The 26,759-nt window shown below is 60.0% G+C and overlaps 1 protein-coding gene across 1 annotated transcript in view; it reads right to left on the reverse strand.

The window, feature by feature from the left end:
- Window positions 1-12: 12 nt before the first annotated feature.
- The window catches only part of SORBS3 (sorbin and SH3 domain containing 3), a 40,292-nt gene continuing 13,545 nt past the window's right edge, over window positions 13-26,759 (reverse strand). Inside the window, 22 exon segments of the mRNA XM_034761880.1 lie at window positions 13-641; window positions 913-1,019; window positions 1,480-1,586; window positions 1,943-2,470; window positions 3,530-3,655; window positions 4,605-4,719; window positions 5,399-5,445; window positions 5,960-6,051; window positions 7,917-8,062; window positions 10,424-10,476; window positions 12,930-13,016; window positions 13,610-13,669; window positions 14,393-14,464; window positions 15,057-15,153; window positions 16,634-16,709; window positions 17,148-17,183; window positions 17,593-17,656; window positions 18,087-18,331; window positions 19,188-19,305; window positions 20,158-20,343; window positions 20,345-20,545; window positions 21,639-21,758. Coding sequence (XP_034617771.1) covers window positions 580-641; window positions 913-1,019; window positions 1,480-1,586; window positions 1,943-2,470; window positions 3,530-3,655; window positions 4,605-4,719; window positions 5,399-5,445; window positions 5,960-6,051; window positions 7,917-8,062; window positions 10,424-10,476; window positions 12,930-13,016; window positions 13,610-13,669; window positions 14,393-14,464; window positions 15,057-15,153; window positions 16,634-16,709; window positions 17,148-17,183; window positions 17,593-17,656; window positions 18,087-18,331; window positions 19,188-19,305; window positions 20,158-20,343; window positions 20,345-20,545; window positions 21,639-21,683 — 2,670 coding nt within the window. The 5' untranslated portion in view covers window positions 21,684-21,758 and the 3' untranslated portion in view covers window positions 13-579.

Raw genomic sequence — 26,759 nt, forward strand, 5'->3', positions numbered from 1 at the left:
TCCCGCCCCCATGGGGGGGGGGGTAAGGCTGGGGGATTGGTCCCCACTAGAGGGAACCCAAGGGGGGGGTAAGGCTGGGGGACTGGTCCCCACTAGAGGGAGCCCCACGGGGGGGGTAAGGCTGGGGGACTGGTCCCCGCTAGAGGGAGCCCCACGGGCCGGGGGGAAGGACAGGAACTGGTCCCCATTAGAGGGAACCCCATGGGGGAGGGGAAGGACAGGGACTGGTCCCCGCTAGAGGGAGCTCCATGGGGGAGGGAAAGGACAGGGACTGGTCCCTGTTAGAGGGAGCCCCAGAGGCAGTGCTGGAAGCTGAGCTGAGTGACTGGGACAGGGAAGGGGGGGTCTGTTACTAGGAGAGGCAGAGGCCCGTCCCAGTGCCGAGCTCCCCAGCAACAGCCACCAAAAGGGTCCTGCTGGGAATGTCCGTGGGGGCGGGGGCTGGGCTGGTCCAAATCCCCATCTCCTCGTTCCTCTCCTTGTCTCAGGGCGCGACGCAGGCTCTGGGTAGGCTGCAGGAGCCTGAGTCGCAGATGCAGCTTCCTCTTGGCTCGTGCTGGGATGTGGGGCAGGGGGATGTTACACAGGGGCAACGTAATTGCCAGGGAAGGTGCCGAATTTTTGGGTTCTCCTGGACACACCTGGGGGTGGGAAGACAAAGGGAGGGCCATGAGGGAGGGGTCTGAGGCTGCCCTGCAGGAGAAACTCACCTCCTTCCAACACCACCCTCTGCCGGAGGGCCCTGAGGCTGGTGTTCCCCCCATGGGCCGGTCCTGCACCATCCCCTACGGCGCCCCCGCTGGGAGAGGCTGGGACTGGAGTCACTAGGAGCTCCTGTCCTGCTCCCCCCAGCACTCCCATGGGTAGAGTCTCCCTCCCTCCACCTGTTAGGCTCCCAGCCGGCAAACGTACCCACAAACCAGCCGTCGTCACACTGCTGCATGACGTCCACCCAGTCCCCTTCATGCAGCTCCAGCTCGTCCTCGTTCTGGGGTCTGTACTGATAAATGGCCCGGAACCTGCAAGGCACCATCAGCCCATGAGATCCTGCTCCCACCTCAGTACAGCTCATGCGCTGGCCTGGCACAGCGGGTTCTAGGAACCGAGCTGGGCCCACCGAGTCAGCAGAGCCCCCTCCCTCCCATCGGCCGCTCCCGCACTGCATCGACAGAGACAGGCGTGTTGGGGGCACTCAGCCCGCCAGCAGGGGGTCTGCAGTGTTGGGCGGGCACCTGGTACAGCTGCCAGCAGCATCCGCTGGTCGCAGCTCACTGCGCAAGCGGCTCTGAAAAGGCCCTTGTTTGGGGTAACAATTCAGACACTGTTCCAGCCCAGCGTCTCAGCGGGGTGTCTGCAGCCAGCCCTCGGCACGGGTCACTTCCCCAGGCTGGCTTGGCTGGCTTCCAAATGGAGTAGGAGGTCCCTGCTCCTCTCCGCCCTTCACCGAGACAGGGAAGCCGTCGATCCGGCTACACTTACGGGGTCCACTGTATGCTGGAGCCGTTGTCAGATGGGGGGGCCTTGGGGAGGTGCCCAGCACCACCCAGATGGCAGCCGGCAGGTACTGGGGCTTCAAGGGTGGAGCTCTGCAAGGGAGAGGGAAGAGTTTGGTGCACTAGACAATGAGAGCAGCGCTAGGAAAGGGTGCTGGAGGTGGAGGGGATGGGCACTCCCACTCGTCACTGGGGGAATTAGCCCAGTGGTGGGGAGAAGGGAGGGAGAGAGCCCAGAGGACAGATGCTGACCCCCACGCATGGGGGGCTACAGGGGAGGGTGGTTGCACTCCAGGGGTGCGTGCAGGTTCACCAGCTGTCCTGGGACAGCTGCAGGGGCTGCACTGGAGGGAGCTGGGGTCCTTGCGCTGCAGGCTGGGCAGGGCAGGGCCCCTGGGGCAGGGCGATCTGGGGAAGGAAGGACTGAAGGAGAAGCACGACTGTCTCACCTGCCCAGGGAGCGAGGAGGGCGCAGCAGCGGGTGGAGTCTCCTGTGGCCGGGAGGCGGCCGGAGGCTGCGGGCTCGGGCTCAGAGTCAGGGGGGAGACCAAGGTGGTGCTGGGGGCCAGCTGAGGGCTCTGGGGCCCCTGCAGGACGCTGGACGAGACTCCGGCGTGCTGCAGCTTGGGGGAGGCGGGGAAGGTGAAGCCGAAATGGCGCGGCGAGGACGACAGGGTGCCCCCCTCCGTGCCGCGCTGTTGGGCAGTGGGAGAGCCCGCCAGGAAGGAGGACGAGGGGTCGGAACGCTGGCTACCGGGCGAGTGCAGCTGGGCCGGTGAGCCTGCGTGTGCCAGCAGCCTAGGGGAGGCAGGGGCAGTCAAGTTTGGGGAGGAAGGGAACTCCTCTGAGGCCTTGACCCGCGGCTCCTTCACCACTTGCACGTAGTTGGCCGGGAAGATGCCCTGGCGGCTGGTGCCAGAGATCCGTCCCTCATACCAGTTCTCATCCACCTTGCGGACCAGACAGATGCGCTCGCCCTGTGGATGGAGAGAGGGGCAAGGTTAGGAGCCCCCGGGATAGGGACATGCCACACGTCAGCCTGTGTTGCATCTGTCGTAAGGCTTCCTGCCCTTTCAGAACAGACCAGCCCACCCTGGTACTCTTATCTCCTGCTCCAGCAGGTCCAGCCAGTCTGGTTTCCTGTCTCCTAGCCCCACTGGTCTGTCCAGTCGTGCGATGTCCAGTCCAGCCAGCTGCGCAGTGCTGTGCCACGGAGGGGAGTGCCGCTGGTGCTGAGCAGCTCAGCCCCCAGAGGGTGATGCTCGTTTTTAGCCCAGAGGGCGTCACTACGACATGGCTCTTTGCAAGTGGATTCAGTGCTGGGGAAGGGCTCTGGACTGGCCACTCTGGAGACCAACACCTTCTGAGCATCCACAAAACAGATTCGGGCCAAGATCACCTGATGCTAACCTCTGAGGACAGGACAAGAAGCAACGGGCTTAACTTGCAGCCAGGGCGGTGTAGGTTGGACATTAGGAAAAACTTCCCAACTGCAGGGTGGTTAAGCACTGGAATAAATTGCCTAGGGAGATTGTTGAATCTCCATCATTGGAGATTTTTAAGAGCAGGTTGGACAAACACCTGTCAGGGATGGTCTAGATAATACATAGTCCTGCCGTGAGTGCAGGGGACTTGACTAGAAAACTTCTTGAGGTCCCTTCCAGTCCTATGATGCGCCACCACCCCACACATGCTGCATATCCAGCTCAGTCCCCAGGAGAGACCAGTGCAGAGAACTACACTGCAGGGGACAGAGGGGTTAGTCCGCATCACATAAGCTGGGTCCCTCTCCACTACGCCCCGTCAGGGACGAGTCCCTGAGGCTGCCAGCTATAGGGCCAGGCGCTGGTCTGAGACCCAGCAAACAAAGTTCATGGAGGCCACTGAACAGCTGTCAGATGGGAATGACTTTTGGTCATTACCAGCCTGGGCTGGCACTGAACTGTGACCTGAAGGTAACAGCTTCTGCAATGAGATTCCTCGTGACCGTTCTGTGCTCCCCGCGCCCAGCACCCTTTACCGGGTGGTTTCTGTACCTTGCGGAAGGACAGCTCCACCGCCAGGTCCCCTTTGAAGTTGTACTGAGCCAGGGCATCTCCGTACTCCAGCACCTGGATGGTGGGTGGCTTGATGGGCTTGGGCACTTCGGTGGGAGGCAGGATCTGTTTGTGAGAGACAGGGAGCAGGGTAAGCGGAGCACGGCAGCGGCTGGTGGGAAGCTGTTTGTCCGGAGCGCCCCATCCAGCCCTTGCCTCGATACTGCCCCCTCTTGCTGGGGTGGGACATGTTCCATTTCAAGACCCCCAGGTGTAGGGGAAAGGGGTTAACCTTTCAGTGCTGCTGGCCCTCTCCCTGTACCCTGCTAGCAGCCAGTCATGTCAATGGGATATTAAGAAACGCCTGGTCTATTCTAGCTCTGGAGGCTCGGCACATCCAGCCTGTTCAGTAGCAGCAGAGAGGAGATCTGGGCTTGGGAAGAGGGAGCTGTCGGGTCTGGGAGCGCTCCGTCCCCACAGCGGGGCAGCTGGTCCTGCCAGGGTTTCCGCTGTCCTGGTGTCTGAGGGCAGGTCTTCACTACGGGTGTGGGTGGGGAGGGGGGTTGATTTAAGATACGCAAATTCAGCTACGTGAATAGCGTAGCTGAATTCAACGTATCGGAGCCGACTTACCCCGCTGTGAGGACTGTGGCAAAATCGACCTCCGCGGCTCCCCGTCGACGGCGCTTACTCCTACCTCCGCTGGTGGAGTAAGCATGTCGATTCGGGGATCGATTGTTGCGTCCCAACGAGACGCGATAATTCGATCCCCGAGAGATCGATTTCTACCCGCCGATTCAGGCGGATAGTGTAGACCTAGCCTGAGTTACCTTCGGGCTGCGGGAGGGGTTGGAAGAGGGTGTTGATGGCTGCCCCTGTTCAGATGCAGGCGTGATACCAGCACTGGCCACTAGAGGGCACGTCTCTATTACTCCATGCACCTGTGCCAAGTGCTGAATTGAGAACACTGTCCAGGAAGCAGCTTGCCAGCCTCGATGCCGAGTTCGGGACCCGCCCTGGGTGTGCGCCCCTCCCGCCAGGCTTGCAATCATGTTAGCAGCAGCCCCGTCCTTACCTCCACGTAGTTGGAGGGGAATATGCCCACCCTCCCATAGTGCTCTCCTTCCAGCCAGTTCCTGTCCACCTCCTTGTGGATATAGACGATGTCTCCCTTCTGCATGGTCAGCTCCCTGAAAGGTCAAAGCAGAGCATCATGGCCCACAGGCCCTTCCCAGGGGCTGGCGCCTGCCCCCTTCAGCCAGCAGCTCCCTTGCCCCTATAGACATCCGCGGGGTCAAAGAACCACCTCTGACTCCTGATGCTGGGCTGAGTCCTGGCTCCCTGCCCTCAGCAGGGAACATCTCAAGGCCTGGCTGTAGGGAGTTCACTTGCTGCTGACCCGGTCCCACTGGATGCCCACTTCGCAAGGGGCCTGATGATGGAGCCCGAGGCTGAGCCAGGCATTAGGTTCACCCTTCAGGACATGCCAGCCCCACTCTAGTCCATAATCGCTCCCCTGGGAAGACTTCACTTCCATGCATTCTTCTCTGGTGAGGTTAGACCCAGTGCGGGGGAAGTCAGCACCCTCTTCCCGGCCTGCCCCAGCTGCTCTCCTCTCTCTGCAGGAGCAGCCAGGGGACAGAGAGGCTAGCCCACATCGCATAGGCCAAGTCCCTCTCCACCATTCCCCAAGGATTCAAAATGACCAACGAAACCCACCCAGGAGAGGGAGAAAATACAGGCCAATTCCACAGCTGGCATGGTGGCTGGGTCCACCAGGACAGAGAGGGATAGCTACACCGATAGGAACAGACCCGCTCAGGGGACCTCAGGTCTGGAAACAACAAAGATCCACTGAGTGCCACTTACTTTGGGGACTCAGCCTGGAAGTCAAACTTGACGCGAGCAGCTTTCATCTGGGGTGGGGGAGAGAAATGGTCAAAGAGGGCAAAACCAAATCAGATCACAGCCAGAGCCCCAGGGTCCTAGGAAGGTCCTGGTCCCAGGCCCCCAGCCAAGTCCAGTCCCTAGAACCCAGCCTCCTACCCTGTAGTCACTGATTCCTGAGGGAGATCCAGAACCCACCCACTGCTTGGTCACTTCTCCCAGTGCTCCTGGGTCCCCTGAAGAGATGCCAGCCCCAGTCACTGGCTAGTTCTTCTCTCCCGTACACAGACTGGTGGCAGTCTCCCTTGTCTAGGCCCCCTAGCCCTGCAGCTGGCTCAGTAGCATCTATGGTTAGTTGGCACCACGGCAATCCCCAGAATCCATGACTGGTCCCAGGCCCACGCTAGCTGGATGGAAAGTGACCTGCTGCCCCGCCAGCTGCAGACACACCTGCAAGCTCTCTCCCATGTCTCGCCAACCCAGTGTCCCAGCTCTGTCAGCTGCAAGTGGAGGACGTTCCCAAGGAAAAAGGCCGTGCCTCACCTTCTTGTCCTCTCTCCTCACTGGTCCATCCACCGCCTCTATGGACTCACTTTCATCAGCCAAGGGGCTTTTCCCAGGGTGGCCTGGGGGATCTGCAGAGAACCATGAAACAGGGGGATGAGCACGTCATCCTCTGGTGCGGCACTCACAGCTCTCCTGACAGCCCCCGTGGCTGAGGAAGGCGGGTGTTACGAGGAGACACCCAGCACTGTTCCAATACAACGGGATGCTCTGAATCTGCAGAGACAAGACGCCAGCGGAGGTGCATTTCCCATCCCTATATCCAGCCATGGGCATGGGAGGGCTCCACACACCACAGGCGGCTGAGTTGGAAGGACCAGGACACCTGGGTTCTGAGTGCCTGCACCTCTCCCAGACTGCGAAGAGGCGGCGTAGTTCAGCGGTTGGGAGTCAAGAGACTTGGTTCTAGTCCCAGCTCTGCCACGAACTTGGACGAGCTGCTTCCTCTCTCTGTAGGCTGAGGACAATCACTCTAACCCGCCCCTCCAGTCTGGACTCATTGTCTCAAAGTATTAATAGCACCTCTAGCTTGTCTCAGATCTCAAAGCACTTTACACAGGAGGTCAGTGTCATTAGCCTCATTTTACACTGAAATTGAGGCAGAGTGGGGAAGTGACTTGCCTGAGGTCACCCAACAGACCAGTGGCAGAGCCAGGAACTGAACCCAGGTTTACCAAGCCCCAGTCCAGTGCTCTATCCACTAGGTGATACAGCCCATTAACATTCTCCTGACAGCTCACAGGCACACAGACTCCTTTGCATCTACCAAAATAGACTCAAATAAGCAAATTTCTGAATTTCTGCCAATCCAGCTGCTCCCCAGTGAACATGACCAGAGCTCTGCTACTGGGGTACATCTACACCAGCCAGTGCCCGAAGTACAGCTCTCTGTCTGTGACACCATCCACTCTTAGGTCATTCATATGGAGCAGCACAATAGGCCCAGAGCCAGGTTGGGTTGGGCCAGGAGACAACTGTGCACCCACAAGCTGCTGCCTTGTTCTCCAGAATCTCCACTTCCATTTAAAAAAAAAAAAAAAGAGTATGTTAAACATAAGAACAGCCACATTGGGTCAGACTAAAGGTCTATCCAGTCCAGTATCCTGTCTACCGACAGCGGCCAATGCCAGGTGCCCCAGAGGGAGTGAACCTAACAGGTAATGATCAAGTGATCTCTCTCCTGCCATCCATCTCCACCCTCTGACAGACAGAGGCTAGGGACACCTTTCCTTACCTATCCAGGATGGGTAAGCCAGTTCTTATGTTCTTACTTATGTTCTTATGTCGTTGCGGTTGGGAAGAAAACCTTGAAAACTTGAAATACGTGCAGGTAATGCAGTGACATCTGCCTGAGTCTGCAGATAGCCTGCAAAAATCGCTCTGAGAGGGGCAAACTGCCCCATTCATCTCAGTGCGGGTTAGCTCGGATGCCATCAGTGACACTTAAGTGTCAGCAGAGTTAAATAGGTCACTATTCCAATGGGCAGAGCTTGGTTTTTGGGTGGAGCTTGGAAGGGTACGGCTCTCTTCCCCACACCCCAGTTCGACCTCTGCCCAAAACCCAGTGCAAAGCGAGGAGCCCTTAGATGGCTGGGTTGAGTGCGCGGGCAGCTGGGAAGCCATGCCACTGGGGTGCGGAGGGGTGGATGAGACCAGTGCATGTAGCGTCTTACATCCACGATCTGACCACAGGTGAGCCAGAGAGGGAGGCTGGGTGGGGAAAAGGGGAAGGGGAAAGGCAGATGTCAAGGTAGTATTCAAAGCGGGGGGAATGGCTCCATGGTCTGGGGGGGATTTCCAACAGACAGGACAGTATGAGTGAAGGAGGGATTGGAGAGGGCTATAGTGGAGGAGTGAGCAGCAGCAGAGGAATGGGGGTCAGAGGGCAGAGAGGAATAGCTCCTCGAAGGACATGGCTGTGTGCTGAGATCCTCACCTTTCCTGGGGGGAGACCGGCTCCAATCGCTCGGGGCCAGGCCCAGGCCCCCTCTCTCCATGCTGGGGCTGGCAGGCGGGCAGTGTCGGGCAGGGGGGGAGCTCTGCCCCAAGGCAGGATGGGAACGGCAGGCAGAGAGTGGGCTGCTGGAGCAAGAGCAGAAAGTCAGTCAGAGAGACTATGGGCCTCTGTGGATAACCAGGCCCAAAACCAGGGAGCCCCGGCCCGATCCCAAGAGGAAATCAAGGGACCAGGTCATGGCTGGTGATCCATAGGGAGGGATTATCTGCTAGGATGCACAGCCCACGCAGCAACACACAGAACCTGCATGCCTGCTCCCCCCCTCCCTCCCGACAGCCCCCCACAGACCGGTGCCATGCCTTTGGGAACAGCTAGAGCCTCCTATTCCAAGGGCCTGGTGGTGGTTGGCTTGGGAGTCCTAGGGGATGTAACGTAAACAGGGCGCTGACAGCATGGCGTGCCCCCCCCCCAGCAGGGGTGGGTTCCTGTGGGGGAGAAGCGGGGTAACTGGGGCTCCAGTCAGGGAAGGGAGAGAGCTACCAGGCAGCCTACTGCACCCCAGGGACAGCCCTGCCCAGACCCCTTGGAGCAGACGCACAGCGTACCCCCAGCTCAGCCAGGGGCTGCTTCTAACAGGATGCCGAGGGCACAGACTCCAACCACCGGCATTACTTCACCAGTGCAGAGCTATGGCCAGGAGCAGCTGACACGGGGTGTGTCCCTGCTGGGTCCCACCTCCACCATCCATTCGAAAACAAACCAGCCCCATCGCTGGAGCCGCCCAGGGGGAGTCTCTGAGCAGCCAGCCAGCCCCACCTGGCTGCCAGGCAACCCGAGGCACAGCCCCTGCTCTCGGGCTGCTTCCCCTCCTCCCCCATGGCCCCAAAAGAGCCAGACCCCTGCTCCCACCCAGAGAGCCAACCCCTCCCTACATCTCACCCACAGCCAAACCAGGAGAAGGCTGGGGGTCAGGACTCCTGGGTTCTCTTCGAAGCTCCAGGAGCAGAGTGGGGTCTAGTGGGTTAGGGTGGGTGGCTGGGGGTCGGGACTCCTGGGTTCTAGTTCCAGCTGGGAGAAGGGAACGACAGGAATCTGGGTTCTGGCCTTGCAGCTGCCCCTGCCACTTCCTCTTTGCCCCTGCGGGCCATTGCCCTGGCCAGGTCCTGGCACGCCCTGCCCCCCTCAGCCAGAGTGGGTACACGACGTTTGCTCCTACCCTGGCAGCCAGGCGGGTAGCGCTGGTTCCTCCCTTCCCTGTGCAGGGCCGCGCGGCAGGAAGCACTGAGACAGCAGCAACAACAAGGAGTTGGCAGGCTACAGCTACTTGGCTAAAGTTTAACTTTGAATTCTTAAAGGAACAGCGCCTCTTTCCCAGGCACCTGAGCGATGCAGAGGGAAAACAAGTGGGCCTCCGGAGAGGGTGTGTGGCAGAGCAGGACACCTGGGGGAGGGGCACCTTGCCCTATGCCCCCCTTGTCCAGAGACAGACAGGGAGTGCACTTCCCTCGTGACTTGCTCCCTGTTCTCCTCCCCGGGAGGCCCCTATGGATCCACTACAGCCCCCAGGAAGGAAAGCAAAGGCCTGGCTTCTTCCAGGGCCTAACTGCCCATTGTTTATGGTAGGACCTACAAGTGGAGTGTTTGTTTTTGATTCCTGTGGCTGCAGGGACAGAATCTGAGGCCTCAGAGGAAGGTTTCCTGGGAATTCTGCTTAACCCCTTGTAGGCGCTGCCCTTGTGACTGATGGTGAGAGAGAGCGAGGAACCGCCCCGGATACTGAACACGCTGAAAGAATGTGATGATCTGCTCCAAAATGCAAGTGCATGGAAAGAGCAGACAGACCCCAGGCTCCGAGCTCAGGTCACGCCTATGCTGGGAAACATCTGCGTTGCTGTGGGGTGGGACCTGACAGAGCTCAATGTGAACTAAGCTGGCTGGCTGGAAAATCCCTACAACGGGGGCATGCGACACGGGAAAGGCACCTGGCTGGGAGCTGCAGCCCCATTACCTGCCGGGGAGCAGCAGGCTGTTCAGGGCAGCAGTGGGGCGCTCGAAGGTGTGTGCTCACCCAGGCACACCCTGGCATAGAGGCCCGCACGGCCCCTTGGGGACAGCTGCTAGTTGCCACCAATCCTCTGGTCCTCCAATCCCTTCCCAAGTGCCCTCTACCCCCGCTGCCCAGAACAAGCGGTTCTGAGGAGCCCTAACTCTTGAGGCTTAACTTATGAGCAAGGGGCTCTTCTTTCCTTCCTCTCTTCTCCCGTCACACCCTTCCTTCCTCTCTCTCCGCCTCGCTCGCTCTTCAGCTCTCCCCCGCTCCCCCCTTTTCTGCACCTCTCCTAATCCGCTCTGAGCTCACCAGCCCAGGCAGCTGGGCGGACTGAGCTGCTTGCGGGATGACGCCAGCTAACCAAAGGCTGCCTCACCTGGGCGGGGGACGCCCGGCATACCAGCCCGAACACCCCGTTTTACCTGGCTGTACTCACCAGGCGACAGAGGCTGGGCAAGGGGAGCAAGCGCAGGGAGCCGCCGCGGAAGTCTGCAGGGAGAGACAGCGAGAGACGGGGGGGAAAGAGAAAATTAATCATCCAAGAGGCTGTCTTGTGCGGGAAGCCGGAGTCTAAGTCCTGGCAGTGAGGAGCCAATAACAAGCCAGCAGGGAGAGCTGGCCCATCCGGCAGGGAAGGAGAGCCAGCCAGTGGGGCCAGAGCAGGGTCCTAGAGTCCAACATCTCTGCGGGGGGAGGCCAGGGGTCTCGGTGCCATGGCCCCTGCAGAGAGAGGGGGACAATTGCAAGGGAGGCAGGCAATCAGACCAGGGGTGGGCAACCTATGGCACGCAAGCCCATTTTTACTGGCACGCTGCTGCCAGCCGGGGTCCTGGCCACCGGCCCCGCTCAACCCCCTGCCTGCCTGGGTGAACGGAACCCTAGGCCGGCAGCAGGCAGAGCAGGGCCGACCGCCAGGACCCCGGCTGGCAGGAGTCGGCGGCCGGAACTCCAGACCGTCAGCTGGCTGAGCTGCTCAGCTCACCGCCGGTCTGGGATCCGTCCGCCAGCCCCGCTCAGCCAGCTGCCGGTGTAGGGTTCTGGTTGCCAGGCCCTTGCCAGCTGAGGTCCCGGCCCCGCTCAGCCCGCTGCTGGCCTGAATGGACAGAAGCCCGGGCCGGCAGCGGCTGAGTGGCTCAGCACGGTGCTGGTCTGGAGTTCCATCTGCTGCCTGTCTGGGGTCCCAGCCACCGGCCCCGCTCATCCCGCTGCCGGCCTGGATGGACGGAACCCCGGGCCGGCAGCAGCTGAGCGGGGCCAGCGGCTGGGACCCCGGCTGGCAGGAGCCGGCGGACGGAACCCCAGACCGGCAGCGCAGGTTGCAGACAGAACCCCAGACCAGCAGCGTGCTGAGCTGCTCAGCCTGCTGCGGGTCTGGGGTTCCGTCCACCAGCCCCTGACAGCCGGGGTCCCTGCCGCCGGCCCCGTTAAGCCCGCTGCCAGTCTGGGGTTCTGTCAGGGGCCCCTGTAAATGTAAAATGTATTTTGGCACGGGAAACCTTAAATTACTGAGGACTTGGCACACCACTTCTCAAAGGTTGCCGACCCCTGCAATCAGACAGACAGAGGGCCAGGGCCATGGAGAAAGGGGGAGGCAGAGAGATGGGGAGACAGGCAGGGAGGGACAGAGGTGTGCCGCATAAACTCCCAAGCTGCCACCCAAACCCAGGCCCACGGGGTCTGTCAGGGCAAATGGGGGACCTGGGACTGGTTCTTTTTATTGGGGTCAGGGGGAGGGAGAGAGCAAGGCTGGCAGATGGATGGAGGACAGACGGACAGTGCCTAGATGCTATGGTGACGGCGTGTTAGAACTACGACAGGTGGATAAAGGAAGAGTCTATCTCGGGATAGGCAATAGATTAGATTAGACAGAGGAATTAATGTGGGGGTAGGCAGGTGTTACAAAATAGCTAAACAGACAGTGCCTTTGGGGGCAGAGAGGGTCCAGAGATAGAGCCTGGTACCCCGCGTGGCTATTGGCAGAGAGGGCTGGGCAGCGCCAGGCCTGGATGAGGCTTTGACACCGCTACCTGCAGAGTGCCTCGTGTGGGAACGCTTGCTGGGGATTAGTTCAGCCAATCCAGGCCCGTGCGACCTTTGTACCCTGGTGGCGGGGTCTGTAAGAGCTTCCCCTACCCTCGATACTGGGGTACCCTGGCGCTGCCCGCCCATCCCAGCCAGCAAGCAGAGCTGCTGGCAACGTCTCCACTGGGCACAGAGTCAATGCCAAGCTCCTGATTCCTGAGGAGAGCGAGGGTCTGTGAGCATGTGGATCAACCTCCCTGTCCCCCTGAGCCAGCCAGCCCCACAATCTGGGGCTGGATTAGAGTCAGTGCCCCCGAGGGGGAGAGAGGCCCTGTATCCCTGCGACCCAAGAACCTCTTAATGCCAGCTGTCAAGGGGCCCAGAGGTATATCCTGATTTGGGTATGTTCACTGTGGTTCACCAAAGACCGTCATGCGAGGTCTCAAATGAAAGCCAGTGTCCCACTGGTTGCTAGTATCACAGGGAAGGGTACGTACTGATGCTTCATCAGGCACTAGGGCTGTATACGGACGGACAATATGTCCGTAGAGTGTGGATCCAGGCACCAGTCCCCAGCAGGAGCTCTGCCAGTGGGAGGTGAGAAACGGACAGCTCTCCGTCGGGATGCAAACTCAGCGCCGTGTGCTGACACAACGGATGTCATTTACACGCGGAGCCAACCCAGAGATGTGAAGTCGAGGCAAAACACCCCTCCCTTCACGCACACCAGCCCCTGCTGCTCTGCAGTGATGAGTGCAGGCCCCAGGAGGCGCTGGCAAGGCCTGCGGAGTGGAAGAGAGAAGAGGATGTGGAAGGGAAAGGGCACCAGCTGAGCCAGTTGGTCAGCGGGAGCTGGAAGCAATAAGCAGCGATAGCTATGCGGAAAGGATTGCCCCCGGGCAGTGGAGCAGGGGGGGTACCTTGCAGGGGTGCCGATGTGTCTCCAGGGCTTTCATGTCCTTGTCCAACTCCTCGCTAAGCTGCTGCAGCTCTCTCTCCAGTAACACCTGATTGGGGGGAAGACGGACACAGCGTGCGTCAGGGCCCAGCCAGCACCCTGCCTGGTCGCACTCTCGGAGGGGGTGAGGCCGGGCCGATGCCAGGGTGTGACCCTGCCCGGTGGTGCCGGAGGGGTGGTGGTGGGGGATGCACATTGACGTGATACCCCAGTGCCAGGACTCCGCAAAGGTGCATCGGTACCACGCTGGCATGGTGTGGTGTTGCCACGGTGACGGTGCGTGGCGGTGCCACGGGGTGAGGATGCCACGGTGCTGTGGCCACATGGTGTGGCTGTTGCCTTGTCAGCACTACAGCCTTTGCTGACCAATTTAAACCTCTGCCTGACCTCCCATGCCGTGAAAGGCAGGGGGGCAGGGGAACAAAGCACCATGGAAGCCAGTGAACACAGCTGCACAGCTGAGCGGGATGGGCAGGGAGTGCATATTGCGGGGGAGGGGCCATAGCCCAGCCACGACCCCCTCCCCCCTCTTAGGCATTTAGCACACGCTCACTGGGCGGCATCCCAGGGCACAGGGCAGCCCCGGCTTTGCTAGCACGTGCTTGGCACATGCCCTGGCTGGCCCAGCTGCACGGCACTTACCTCGATCGGCTGGGACGGCGGGGGAGGCTCTGCAGGAAACGGAGCCAGGGGCTTCTTAGGCTGCAAAAGTCAACAGGGTGGGGGGAGTGAGCAGCAGTCAGCAAAGCACCAGCTCTAGCAGGGACTGTGAGAAGGTGGATCCGCTCCAGCCAGGGAGCACGGCAGGATCATCCCCCCACCCCCCCGGTGGTTTTTTATTTATAATGGAGATACCCTATCTCCTAGAACTGGAAGGGACCTTGAAAAGTCATTGAGTCCAGCCCCCTGCCTTCACTAGCAGGACTAAGTACTGATTTTGCCCCAGAACCCTAAGTGGCCCCCTCAAGGATTGAACTCACAACCCTGGGTTTAGCAGGCCAATACTCAAACCACTGAGCTACCCCTCCCCCCCAGTGGTGCTCCTGCCACTCCCGCTGACTGTTCTCCGGCCACCGTGCTCCCTCCAGGAGGATCTCAGGGTTCCTGCATTGCAAGGCGGGTGGTGAGCCCGCCCTGGGTGTGGGGCAGGGATCCAGCAGCCCGTCTCTAGGCAGGGCTGGTGTGGGGGCCAGTGCACACTGAGCGAGGCCAGCGGGGTGTCACAGGTGGGGCTGGACTCAGGTCCCAGGGCTCATGGGGCCGCAGGGAAAGTCCCTTGCGGAGGGAAGACACTGATGGGACATGGCAGGAAAGGGGGAGCAAAGGGACATGGGGGGAGCTGAGATAGCGGCAGGCAGCCCTCTTGATCCCACTGCCCCCATAGCAGCTGGGGGGGGGGGGGGGAGAGCACCAGGAGGCTCTTACCAGGCTCCCCGTCTCCAGCTCCTTCAGAAATTGGTACCAGCTGTCAGCACGTCCCGCCTGGGGCTCTGCAGCCTGCAGTTGGGACACACAGAGAGAGCCACCCTAGCACATTCCTATGTCAGGCCCCGGCCAGCACTCCTGGAGCTGCTGCCTGGGAATCTCGCCCTGCACAGCAGCCACACACGTACACGTCATGCCGGGCCACGCTGTCACCCCCACACCCCCAATGTAGCCTCAGCTCCGCTTCCCAGCCCTCCCACCCAGCACCACGGAGCACAAGCCAGTGATCAGGCGGGAACAGCACTCAGGAAGGCAAACAGCAGGCTGCAGCTCTCATGTGCAGCTCTGGGGCCGACCCCTGGAGCAGCGTCGGCACAAGGGGCTGACCCAGGATGGATCCCAAGAGTTCGACAAGATCAGTGCAGGCTTTCTCCAGCCGGGAGACGCCAGCGCAGCTAGACGGAGCGCAGCCTGGGCTCCGCTTCCCCGCTCGGGCTGTCCCGCATTAGTGCAGACCCCCTAGAAAATGCCCCCAGCCCAAGAACTAGCCAGTATAACGGAGCTAAGCTGTGTGGAGACACGTCTGTGCCAAAGGAAATGCCAAGAGCTCCTCCCCCCCCCCGAGCAGGCCCGGGGTGGTGCCCAGGCGGGGAAGGCTCCCTACTGGATTGGGATGGTCAAGGACGGACGATTTCCCGGGTTCGTAGTCGAAAATGCTCCTGGGCTCCATCGCGGCATCGTCGGCGGCTTCCTGGCCCCTCCTGCGGGGGAAGGGAGTGGGGTGAGAGCAGCTCTGCCCTGCTGCCTAGCTCCCGAGGGCATCCCAACGTGCTAGCAAAGGGCACTGCTATTCCCTTCAACAGGGCTGCACGGCGCCCCCTGCCTCCTGATCATGGGCGACACGGAGGGGCAGATGCCTCCCGCCGCTCCCTGCAGCACAGGGGCTGTGCTGGAGCACTGTGATCAGCAAGGGGGAGAGCGCCCCCTACTGAGCCACCCACCCCTATAACACAGCACCCCTAGGGCCATGCTGGGGCATTGGGATCAGCACTGACTCAGAGGAGGGAGTGCCACCTACCCGGCCGCCGGCAGCCCAGGTTCAGGTGCCCTTACCCCTGGCCTCAGGGCTGGAGCTATAAGAGGCACTTGAGTGGCTGTTAAGACACCAAGATTTTTCCTTTAACAGCCATCCCATCATTGCAGACCTTTGTGAAGCAGAGGGGCTTTGTCCAGTGGCGGCTAAGCTGGGTGTAATCATGTGATGGGGAGAGAAGCATGCTGGGGATCCCACCACCTCGCAGGATTCACCAGTGCCCCCACAATTTGTCCTTATCTACTAGGGGCTGCTCAATCCCTGCAGGGGACAAAGTCGGACATGAGAGGGTCCCAGAGAGGCAGCCAGTCACACCAAACCCAAGCATCATGATTTAAACCTTAGACACAAAGGGTTTCCCATTTGCAGAATGACCTTCTTCGGCTGTGGCTTAACAGTGGATGGAAACCTGCTGCCTGGCTCTCACAACCCTGCGCCGTTCCAGCAGGGTCCCAGACAGACTGGGGGGAAAAGCTCCAACAAACTTCATTTTGCAAGCTGGTGGAGGGTTTGTATGGAAGAGGAGCAGCCCCTCCCTGGCCTTTGCAGCAGGGACATACCTGCTGGGATAGTGCAATAGGACACACTCATCTGGGCACAAAGAACAGGAAAAGCCTGCGTAGATGAGGTGGCATTTCTTTCCACACAGTGCTGTTATCCTGTGGAACTCGCTGCTGCAGGATGTTGCTGCTGAGGCCAGTGGTTTGAAATTTGGATTCATCGCTTTATTCAAAGAGACTCTGCACCTCCACCCCTAGCCAGCATCAGATTAGAAAGGCCCTCAGTCCTCATCCTTCAGGGTACAAGCTGATCAAGACCTGGGGCTAGGAAGGCATGTCCTCACAAGAGATGATAATGCACACTGGGGTGGCACAGGAAGGGTTTTGTATGCACCAGAGGCAGGATAACTGGCTAGATCAGCCACTGCTCTGTTCCAGCACAGCACCAGGTCAGATTGCAGAACCGCCTGGCCAGTTATTTGAGCTGACATGTCAGGAAGTGCCACAGTGGACAGATGAGTCGTTGATCTATTCCAGGGCAGAGATACCAGCCTAGAGGCCTGTCTCTTCCCCTCCCCATCTCCGGCTTGCCCCACAGGAGAGGCGTGCATGTCCCATCTCCCCAAGCACTCCCACTTCTATACTCACCAGTCCAGGCCATTCTGCAGGTAAGAGGAGCCACTTGGCGTGGGGCCCTTTCGTGCAAGCGCCGGAGGGCGTGGTTCTGGGGGAGACAAACAGGTCAGTGCCAGTGCAGAAAGGGGTGCAGCGCAGACTCCTGGAGGGACAGGCAAGGGATTGTGTGTTCCCGCAGGGCACCACCCAGGAGCCCAACACCCTCCACCCCGCTTGCTCTCTGTGCACAGGGGGCTGCAGAGCCCGGTGAGGGCCTTCCCGGGGGGTTTCCCCTGTGAATACCCCAAGCCTTGCTCCCTATGAACACGGAGGTAGGGACTGGTGAGGGGAGCTGTGGTCCCTATGGACACCCCAAGTCCAGTTCCCTATGAACAGGGGGCAGGAAGCTGTGATCCCTAGGAAAGTCCCAATCCCTGCTCTCTATGAACAGTGGTTGCAGAGAGGGGACCCCCCAGGCCCTGCTCTCAGTCCCGATGTTAAAGGACTTGATACTTCCCGTCCCCAGCAAGCAGGATGTGATGCTTACCCGTGCAGTGGTGGAAATCCCAGTCCAGCTGCGGTTCTGGAAGAGGAGGGAGATTGGTGTGAGCAGATTCTGAGACAGGGCAAAGTCTGCTGTGGCACATGCTAGGGGTGCAGAAATCAGCTCCCCAGCTTGGGTCCTTCTCTCCCCTGTCTGCCGGAAAGCAGGCTCCCTCACCCAACCCAACAAGCAGGGCAAGGGGGGAGGCCCTTGGGAATTCTGGGAGCAGCCGGGATGTGGCCAGGAACAGGCACAGGGGAGTGGGGCGGTGGGGATAAGGATAAGGAGAGACACATGTGGCAGGGGAGCTGGCAGAATGACAGACTTGTTACATGCCACAGGACGGGGGGAGGGAGGGGGAGGGCACGAGAGGTGCGTGGCTGCTGCAGGAAGGCCCCTACACCTAGCATGTGGCTCTACGGGGAGCCGAGGGAGGAGGTGACCTTACCTGGGAGCTTGCGGTGGATCTGCTGGAACATGCTCCGGTACCAGTCCCGGGGCCTGTCCACACTCTGCCGTGGGAAGCAAACACACAAAGCGTCAGGAGCAGCAGCCCTGCAGCAAGGAGACTAGGGGGGAGCAGAAAGCTACAGTGGGGTCGATATGCCATGGCTGGGGGGGCAGGGCAACTGGCCCTAGCCAGGTGTCAAATGATGGCCAGGACATTGCATTTAACTTGTATGCAAAAGACGCCACCTCCTGCTGCACAGCGCCCCCTAACACCGCACTGGGACACTGAAGTCAGTACTGGCTGCAAGGGGAGAATGCCTCCTCCTGAGCCCCCTACCCTTCAGCACCGCGCCCCTTTGCACCGCACTAGGGCACTGGGATCAGAACCGACTGCGAGGGGCCAGCACCTCCTACACGCTTCCCCTCCCTGCAGGCCAGCCCAGCAGTGGGGTTTCTATAGGCCCGTTAAACCCACTCCTGCCCTGGACTCACGGATCGTGATGCGATCGGCATCCCCGTCTCATCCACCGGGCCGATCCCGTCGTACTTCACCCATCGCTTGTCCTTCCTCTTGCTATCCTTGGTCCAGGTGGCAGACCAGGGGGCTGCGCGGGGCACAGGCGGCGGGCCGTTCTCCAGGGGGCTCATTGCCGACTCAGCTGGGAGGGGAACAGGCACTGCCTGGGAACTCAGCGGCTTCGTTTCTTTGGCAGGCCAGGTCTGGTACCAGTCGCTCACTGCAGGCAAGGCGGGGAGAGACAGAGAGAGAGAGATGGGGTTCAGGGCATGGGCAGTCCAAGACTTATGCTATATGCCAGAGGGCCTGGGCGGTGAGCACAATGGCAGCCCCATTGATAACAGGGCCCATGTCCCCTGGACAGACACAGGGGCTGACAGACAGACTGCCACACCAAGTGTCCAGGTGTAGGGCCAGGAGTCCAGGGACCCCAGAACAGCCACGTTATTTTTAATGGGAGGCCCCAGCTCCCCACTCAGCGTCTCTTCCCCACCACTCTTTAAATGCAGCGCTGGGAAAGGTGGATCCGAGTCCCTGCCCTGTGAGCTCTGGGGGCACCCCACACCGTGAGCACCAATCTCCCGCAAGCAGGGCTGTGGTGGCAATGGGCTGCTCCAGGTGGGGACGTGCCCGGATCCTCTGACTGCCCAGTACTATCCAGCCCAAGAAGGGAGCACATCCGTTCTGGCACTAAGGGGCCACACCTCTCTCCCTGCCCCCTGCCAGAGGTGCCTCTCCAGGCTGGCTGAGCTCGGTGACTCCCCCAGGCTGCCCCCTGCTTCATTAGTCAGAGCTGATCTGGGAGAGAAGCTGGGCCGAAACCTGGCACAGGGAGCGGCCTGGATTTGAGCTTCTTCTGTTTCTCAGCCCCTGAGAATTCTCTGTCCTCCTGGGGACCTCCAGCTTGCAGGTCGACAGCCGCTGCTAGGGGGATGCACTGAGACAGCTGCACCTTGAGATCTGGGCATCCAGTCACGTGGCCTATGGTCCCCAGAAACAGGGCTGGCTGGGAAGGGGCTCTCCCGGGTCTCTGTCTGAACCCGGCACTGTGCGGCACCGTCCCTGTCTGGAGTTACCTGAGCTCCTGGGGGCTGCTCTCCTAGGCTCGGCGGTGCCATTGCACGCTGTGCGGGGAGACGTGTCATGGAACTCAAAGTTCAGGGTGTTGGAGCCGCAGTTATGGATCACGGGCACCTATGGGGGAGGGAAACAACATGGTTCTGCTGTGCAGGGTGCAGACATTGGGCACCAAGGAGTCAGGATGCAGGGAGTCAGAGGCCATAGCACAGAGGGCACTGGGAAGTGTGGGTTACAGCAGGCATGGGGGAGTTGAGGGGCAGAGGAGTCACAGCACACTGGGTGCCAGGGACCAGTGCTGGGGTGATTAGAGGGCAGCAGGTGCCAGAGAAGTTGAGGCCTCAGTTTCCCCTCTCTGATTTTAGAACTAGCAGCATACAACAACAGGTGGGGAAGGAGTCTGGACTTGGAGTGGGAGCTGAACGTATTTCCTGCCTGCCCCTCCCATAGACATGGGCCCCAACACTGCACAGCAAAGAGACTCCCCGTAGAGTCACTGGTTCAACTCTGGCCTAGGCTGGCCGGCACCAAAACCCATCGCTGTCCGATGACTGCTCAGCGGCTCCAGGGGGAGGCCGGTTGGGCGAGTCTCAGCCCAGTGGGCAAAGCATCTACAACACAAAGGCCACCGTCCCCATCGGCACCAGTCACCCCCTTCCTGGGCAGCCCCCAGGGAAGGGCCAAGGACTGAACGGGCCTGAGGGACTGCTGGCTGGGGTGAGACACGCGGGTGGGGCAATGTGTGGGGGAAGCCTCATGCTGCCTGGGCTGTCCCTGCAAGGTCAGTCCTGCCCATCTGGCCCCAACCACTGTCTTTGGGCCAGAGACCCTGCAGGGACAGCAGGGCTGCTAGCTTAGGCGGCTCTGACTCCAGCACTGCTCTCCCCATGCTGCGTAAGCAGCTCCCCCAGCTCCAGGGCAGGCATGCCATCGCTCCAGACAGGGCAGGGCAGGGCAGGCTCCACTAACCCTGGGTCCTCTGTGTCGCAGCGGGACCCACGGGGACGGCTGAGGGGATGTGGCTGTGGGGGCTGCCGGGCTCCTGGCAGCAGGAAGGAATTCCCTCTTCTGGAGGTGGGATGGGACAAAGTCTTTCAAGCTGAGGCCCTGGGGCCCCTCAGGGTTCAGACAGCCCCCTGCCATGGCACGGGGGGGGTGGAGAGGAGAGACGGTGAGGAAAGCAGCCGCTGCCCCCTGCTCCTGCTGGACGTGCACCGTCTCTCTCCTGGAGGTGGGGATTCCCAGCTGCCCTGAATGTCCCCTGCAGGGGAGTGGGAAGAGAGAAGTTGCCGAGGAACCCTTTCTGTGTAGCAGGCTCCGGTCCCCAGCCATGCAGCAGAGGCTCCAGGGGTCGCACCTGTGGGAGAGGCAGGAATGAGATCACTGTTGATGAGAGTAGGGGGCTGACAGAGCCAGGTGCTGGGCACGTTTCTACCACCATGCGCCAACACCCAGCCAGTGCCCCTCAGTCCTGTTCCGGGCCTGGGTCTCCCGCCCAGCTCTGCCGGTCCTGTCCTGCAGTGCCCCACCCCCGCTCAAGCTCTGGACCCCCTCCTGGCTCCCGTGGGTCCTCGATCCCAACCCTGAGCCCCTCCTGCTATTCCAGCCTGGAGCTCCCCGCACCAAACAGCTCTGCCGTTGCCTCTCAGGCCTGCCCTACAGTCCCCTCCCTCCATTTCCTGAGCCGGGGGCCACACCTTTGCAGTGTTTGTTGTGTGTGGAACTAAGATGTGACTCCCCTGAGCCATCCCTGCCAGGACCCTGCGCTGGGAAGGGACCGGGGCCCAACGCTCTGATTCCAGAGCAGCAGGGCCATCTCCAGGCACCAGCCCAGCAAGCAGGTGCTTGGGGCGGCACGTCGGGCTCTTCAGCAGCAAGTTTCTCAGTCCCTCTCGGAGGGAAGGACCTGCCGCCGAATTGCCGCCGAAGAAGAAAGCGGCACAGTGGAGCTGCTGCCGATCACAGCTTTTTTTTTTTTCGCCGCATGGGGCGGCAAAAACCCTGGAGCTGACCCTGCTGAGCAGATGTTCCCTTGCCACCTTGCTTTGCAACCGTCATCGCCCCAATCCAACTGCCCGCCCGCGAGCAGCCCCAGGCCATCAGCACTGAGCACATGGAGACAGGCGCAGCTGGCGGGGGAGAGACATCAAGCGGGTGCGGTGTCGCTGGAGCATGTGGGCGCACAGTCACAAGGGGAGTCAGTGGCAGAGCCGGGAATAGAACCCAGGAGTCCTGGCTCCCAGGCCAAGATCTATTAGGGCCTACGTTGTCCCAGCAAAGGACTGTTGCCAGCAGATGGCTCTAGCTACCCTGGCTCTAGTACAACCGCGTCCCATGCTCCCAGGGGAGGCTGTTCCACTGCTCGGGCCGCTTGGGAGCATTTCCTGTTATTCGCACATAGACACCGCAATGGTAAAAACAACACGAGTTCAGTGGAATCAACGCCTTACGCTCCGGGGCTGCAGTGTCCCAGATCCGGCTGCCTGGAACGCCATGGCTGTCTCATGCCTCTCAGCTGCCTGGAATCACGGGGTGGGAGGGTGGAGCACGGAGGTCAGCACAGCAGGGCTCTGCAAAACAGAGGGAAAGAGATGTGACCGCGGCCCTGAGCCTGAGCCAGGATGGAGGGCAGCACAGAAACTGATTTCGCTGGTTGGGAAATTGGGCTCCAGTTTGCCCGTCCCTGTTCATTCTGCCCCCATCCAGAGGCCGGATTCACTGCCTGGCAGCCTCATGCCTCTACCAGAGCTGCCTGGCACTCAGGCTGGTGAGGGCACCTACGGCACCAAGCCAATAGCCAGCCAGGGCTTTGGGGCAGCAACATTGTGCTCCAAGGGCAAGACGAGACCCAGTGAAGCAGCATTAGAGTCCTGCATGCAGAAGCAAACTGGGGCTCTCAGGGTGGGAGAATCCAACAGAGCTGGGGGGCAATTTGAGATGGCTTCTGTTTCCTTCCTTCCCAGCTATGGGACGCAGCAGGGGAGAGCCTCTGAGTCCCAGCTCCAGAGAGATCCTGGCCACAGCTGGGTGCCAACCCCTCAGAACTGCACACTGCACTCTTGGGAAACAAAGCCCCATCCTTCCGCCCTCCCCCCGTGACTGGTGGGTGTCCACCGTGAGGTCAGCGCCGGCCCCCTTTCTTTGCCAGAGCAAAAGTTGTGTCTGGCCTTTCCCTGCTGCTATGACAATACCACGGCCTTGTATTCAGCCCTGAACAACAAGCTACAGTCTGAGCTGCTGCCAGGCTCCATCGTCATGGGAGTGGCAGAGCTGTCTGGGGGCAGTGCTGGGTTAACAGAAGGGAGGTGGCAGTGTCTGGGGCCAGGGCTCACAGGGAACGATCCAGCCCCGGTCTATCCATGGTGGGCGGGAGGCGGGGCTGAGATGGGAATAGGAGAGCCCCGATCTCCAGGCCAAGTTCGATGGAGTGGGAAGCGCAGACCTATAGCCTAACCCCTCTTGCTCAGGAAGAAGCCTTCCACCACAGCCAGAAGGGCCATGGACTTGCGGAAAAGGGGACAAGGAGAAGCTGGGGTGCCCACACACACACCTGGTGCTGTTCCCAGCATCCATGCCCATTCTGCACAGGAGCAGAAATCCACTTCAGACGCTTCTCCTCCCTGGCCCCCCGCGGCTGCACAGTCCCGACAAGGGGGCGCCTTAACCAACTCTTTCCGGGAAGCCAGCATGCTTCCCTCAGCCCTGTTCTGCCTGCACAGTCATCGGCACAGCAAGCATAGGTGCAGGCTAGAACACCAGATGCAACAACGTGATGTTATTTATATAGCAGCCACAGGGCGCCCGGACTTTTACAGACAGAGCCTTGCCCTGAAAACCTTGCAATCTAAGGGGGAAATACACTGTTTCCCAGGCTTTTCCAGCCAACAGAAACACAGCAGCTCACATGGGACTCCAGCTCAGCCCATGTGCGGGCTACAACTCATTAACCCTGTAGTTGCTGGATTAAAATAACTGCACAAAGAGACTGACAGAAGGAGCCAGGTCAAAGTGAGGATATTGAGACTGGACGAGGAGCCTGGGAGCCAATGGGAATGGGGAACATTGGTGGGGGGGTGAGTGAAGGCTGGTGGAGGGTGGGGGGAAGAGATGAAGAGCCAGGAGGAGGCAACTGGGATTGGCTGGGCAAGTGGCTTCAAGGAGCCAAGGGGTGGAAGGGTAAATTGGGCAGGGCTGCGCCAGGAGACTGGGACTGGAATGAGAAGCTTGAGTAGTGGAGACTTGGACTGGCTAGGTGAACAGAATTGGACGAGGAGTCAGGGGTGCAGAAGAGACAGGACTGGTTGGAGGGGAATGGGCCCACTGCAACGCACTCCCCTCCAGGGCCTGGAATGGAATCCAAGAGTCCTGGTCCATCTGGAGGATGACAACCTACTACTGCTATCAGTCACTCTGTTAGCTCAAGCAGCAGACATCTGCGTGGTGGATCTAAAGGTTCCCTACTGTCTTTGATGACATGATCACATACTATTGTGTGTGAGTACGTGTACATAACTCTACATAAAAGAGAAAAAACAAAACCCATTAGTAACTGACGGAAACAGACACCAAAACATTGTAGTATTTGTGGTTGCATCTGTTTGTTACTGTTTAGTAAAGCCCTCTACACAAACACACACTCACCCTGTCTCTTTTATCTCCCTCGCCCACACTGGCAGCTCTCTGGCAGCACGCAGGGAGATGCAGCTGCCAGTTCCCACCCCGCGGTTTTACCCTGCATCCTTGAGCCCAGATGTCTCTGGCACTGTGGCTGTTAACTCAGCAGGGGGTGAGCGAGAGGGGGAGAAAATGGAGAGGGAAGAAACCAGCCTGAGGAAAAGCGACTCTGGCCAGATCTGCCCCCATCTTCCAGCCACCAAGAAACCCAGCTGGGATTCCCCTGCGGGCAGTACCGTCTCAGCAAAAAGCTTTCTCCCCAGACACGGTCCTTAATGCAGACCAGTCTCTCTCTCTCTGTTCCCAGCCAGCTTGCTGCTGCCGTCTTGCAGCCTTGCTCAGAGGCCGGGAAGGGGGACCCCAGGTGGGTACCCAGATGCCAATGCGCAGGGCAGAGTGGAGGGGCAGGACCACCAGGAGGATCCGTTATTCCCCACCGGCATCTGAGATTGCCACCAACTCATCCGTGCCTGGGGCTGCAGCTCCAGCTAAGGCGGGGGGAGGAAGGAGTGTCTGCTTGCCTTGTACAGGGCCAAGTCTCCCCCACTGCTGGGATGAGGGGCGGGTACGGAGCTGGAGTCTCCAGTGCATGGAAACCACATTCACTAGGGCATGCGCTCACTGTTCCCGGACCAGTCTGGGCAGGAGCCCTGGCACCAAGACCTGAGCAGTGCCTTCCCCATGAGTCCCCCTCTGATCTCCCTGCTCCCCTTCCTGGGAGGGGACACCCCTTCCTTTAACCTCAGCACCCCCATCCCACCAGCTGGGCACCCCCTGACTCCAGGGATAGTCCCTCAGGCTGGATGAAACTCGCTGCACTGGTTTAGCTCTGGCAGGAGAATGGAGTGGGGGAGGGGGAAACGTTTGGTGTGCAAATATTTCCAGAGCCAAGTGCCGTCCGAGTGCAAACAGTGCAGAGACAGGCGGGAGGGGGGGGGGAGGAGGAGGGCTGGAACAGCGTGTTGGAGCAGGAGAACAATCCGGAGGGGAAGGACAACCCCCCAGCTCTGGGGATGAGTCACTGCTATAAAGCAGAGCCAGGCTGGCACTGCACCAAGGGCAGGGGAGCAGGAAAGGGGGAGTGTGTCCCAGTGTCTCTCACGCTGCTCCACTCTTCCCAGGCAGAACACAGGCCCCTTAACCAGCCCCTCAACCTGCTCAACATACAGCAGAACCAGGACTCCTGGGTTCGATTTCCAGCTCTGGGAGGAGGAGTGGGGTCCAGCGAGTTAGAGGAAGGGGCTAGGAGCCAGAACTCCTGGGTTCTTTTTCCTGCTGTGCCACTGACCTACTGAGTGACCCTGGGCCAGTCACGTTCCCTCTCTGTTCTTCAGTTTCCCCATCTGTGAAACGGGGACAGTATTTATTTCCCCAGGGAACAAGGGGGTTGTGAGAGGTAATGAGTTAATGCCTGTGAAGCACTCAAACATGCCGGTGCTGTGTCGCTGCCATACACACCCCAGACTGCCCCTTGCACTGGAGCAAGGCCTTTGAGGGAGGTGAGGGAGCACTGTAGGGGAGGAGGGTGATGGCTCAGGTGTCTGGGTAAGTAGTTCTTGGATCAAGACAAAGGCCTTGCTCCATCCCCCAACCTCCAACCCCATCCCCCCACCTCCAACCCCACTGCACCCCTTCCTATAACCACCCAACACTGCACCCCATCCCCCACCTCCGACCCCACTGCACCCCTTCCTATAACCACCCAACACTGCTCCCCATCCCCCCGCCTCCAACCCCACTGTACCCCTTCCTATAACTATCCCACACTGCTCCCCATCCCACCTCCAATCCCATTGTACCCCTTCCTATAACTATCCCACACTGCTCCCCATCCCATCTCCAATCCCATTGTACCCCTTCCTATAACTATCCCACACTGCTTTCCATCCCCCCGCCTTTCCCCACCATTGAGGGGGCAGCGATGAACCCTTTGCAGTTCACCTTTAGCAGCTGCTGCTCTCTGGCTGCTCCTGGCTTTGAACCCCAAGGCCATGGAGCGCCCTGCGGTGCAGGCTGCCAACGCCTTGAGCCAGAGAGAGCAGGACGGGCTCCGAACTGCAGCCGCAGGCCAGATGCTGCCCTCCTCTCTCCTGAGGCATTCGGTGGCACTGCCTATGGCCCTGCCAGCCTCTTGCCTCTCTGTAGAGGCTGCTTTTGTTACAGCACAGGACAAAGGCATTTGTGGGGGAGGAGGGGAGATTCCTCCTCCAGAACTAGCCCTGGCCAGGGTCTTGGGCCAAGGCCCAGCCTGGGTCCCTGCTCTCCGGCTCACTCACTCCCTGGTGTAGAGGGCACCGTTCCCATCCTATCGGACGCAGCTGGGTGAGGCGGTGCCATGGGGATTCGGCACCCAGGGGTGCCCAAGGCAACGCTGGTGTTTGGCACACAGTGGGGAGCACCAGGTTTGAGGAGGAATGGGCTGGAACGCCACCGGCAGAAAGGGCCCATCTCTGTGCTTTCACCCTGGGGCAGCTAGCCACTCACTCTTCAACTCTCACTGCTCCCACGCCCAGCCAGTGCCCACACCACTCTCACCATCCTCGTGCCCAGCCAATGCTTGCACAGTGCAAAACTCTAACTCTCATGGTGCCCAGGACTGGCTTTAGGAAGTGCGGGGCCCAATTCGAACATTTTTGGCGGGGCCCTGGCAGGATGACTAACAAAAAAAAAAAAATGTAAAAAAAAGCCTTTGATTTCTTCCACGTATTATTTACTTTCCATAACTATATAAATAATAAAATTATATATTATGTACATTACGTCATGTATGCTGTTGATCGGTTATTAATGAGCTCTGTTTCACATGTGTGGGTCCCCGCCACTCCCTGGGGGTGTGCTAGGGTGACCAGATGTCCCGATTTTATAGGGACAGTCCCGATTTTTGGGTCTTTTTCTTA

Source organism: Trachemys scripta, chromosome 2 (assembly GCF_013100865.1).
Source record: "Trachemys scripta elegans isolate TJP31775 chromosome 2, CAS_Tse_1.0, whole genome shotgun sequence".
NCBI classification, from domain to species: Eukaryota; Metazoa; Chordata; order Testudines; family Emydidae; genus Trachemys; species Trachemys scripta.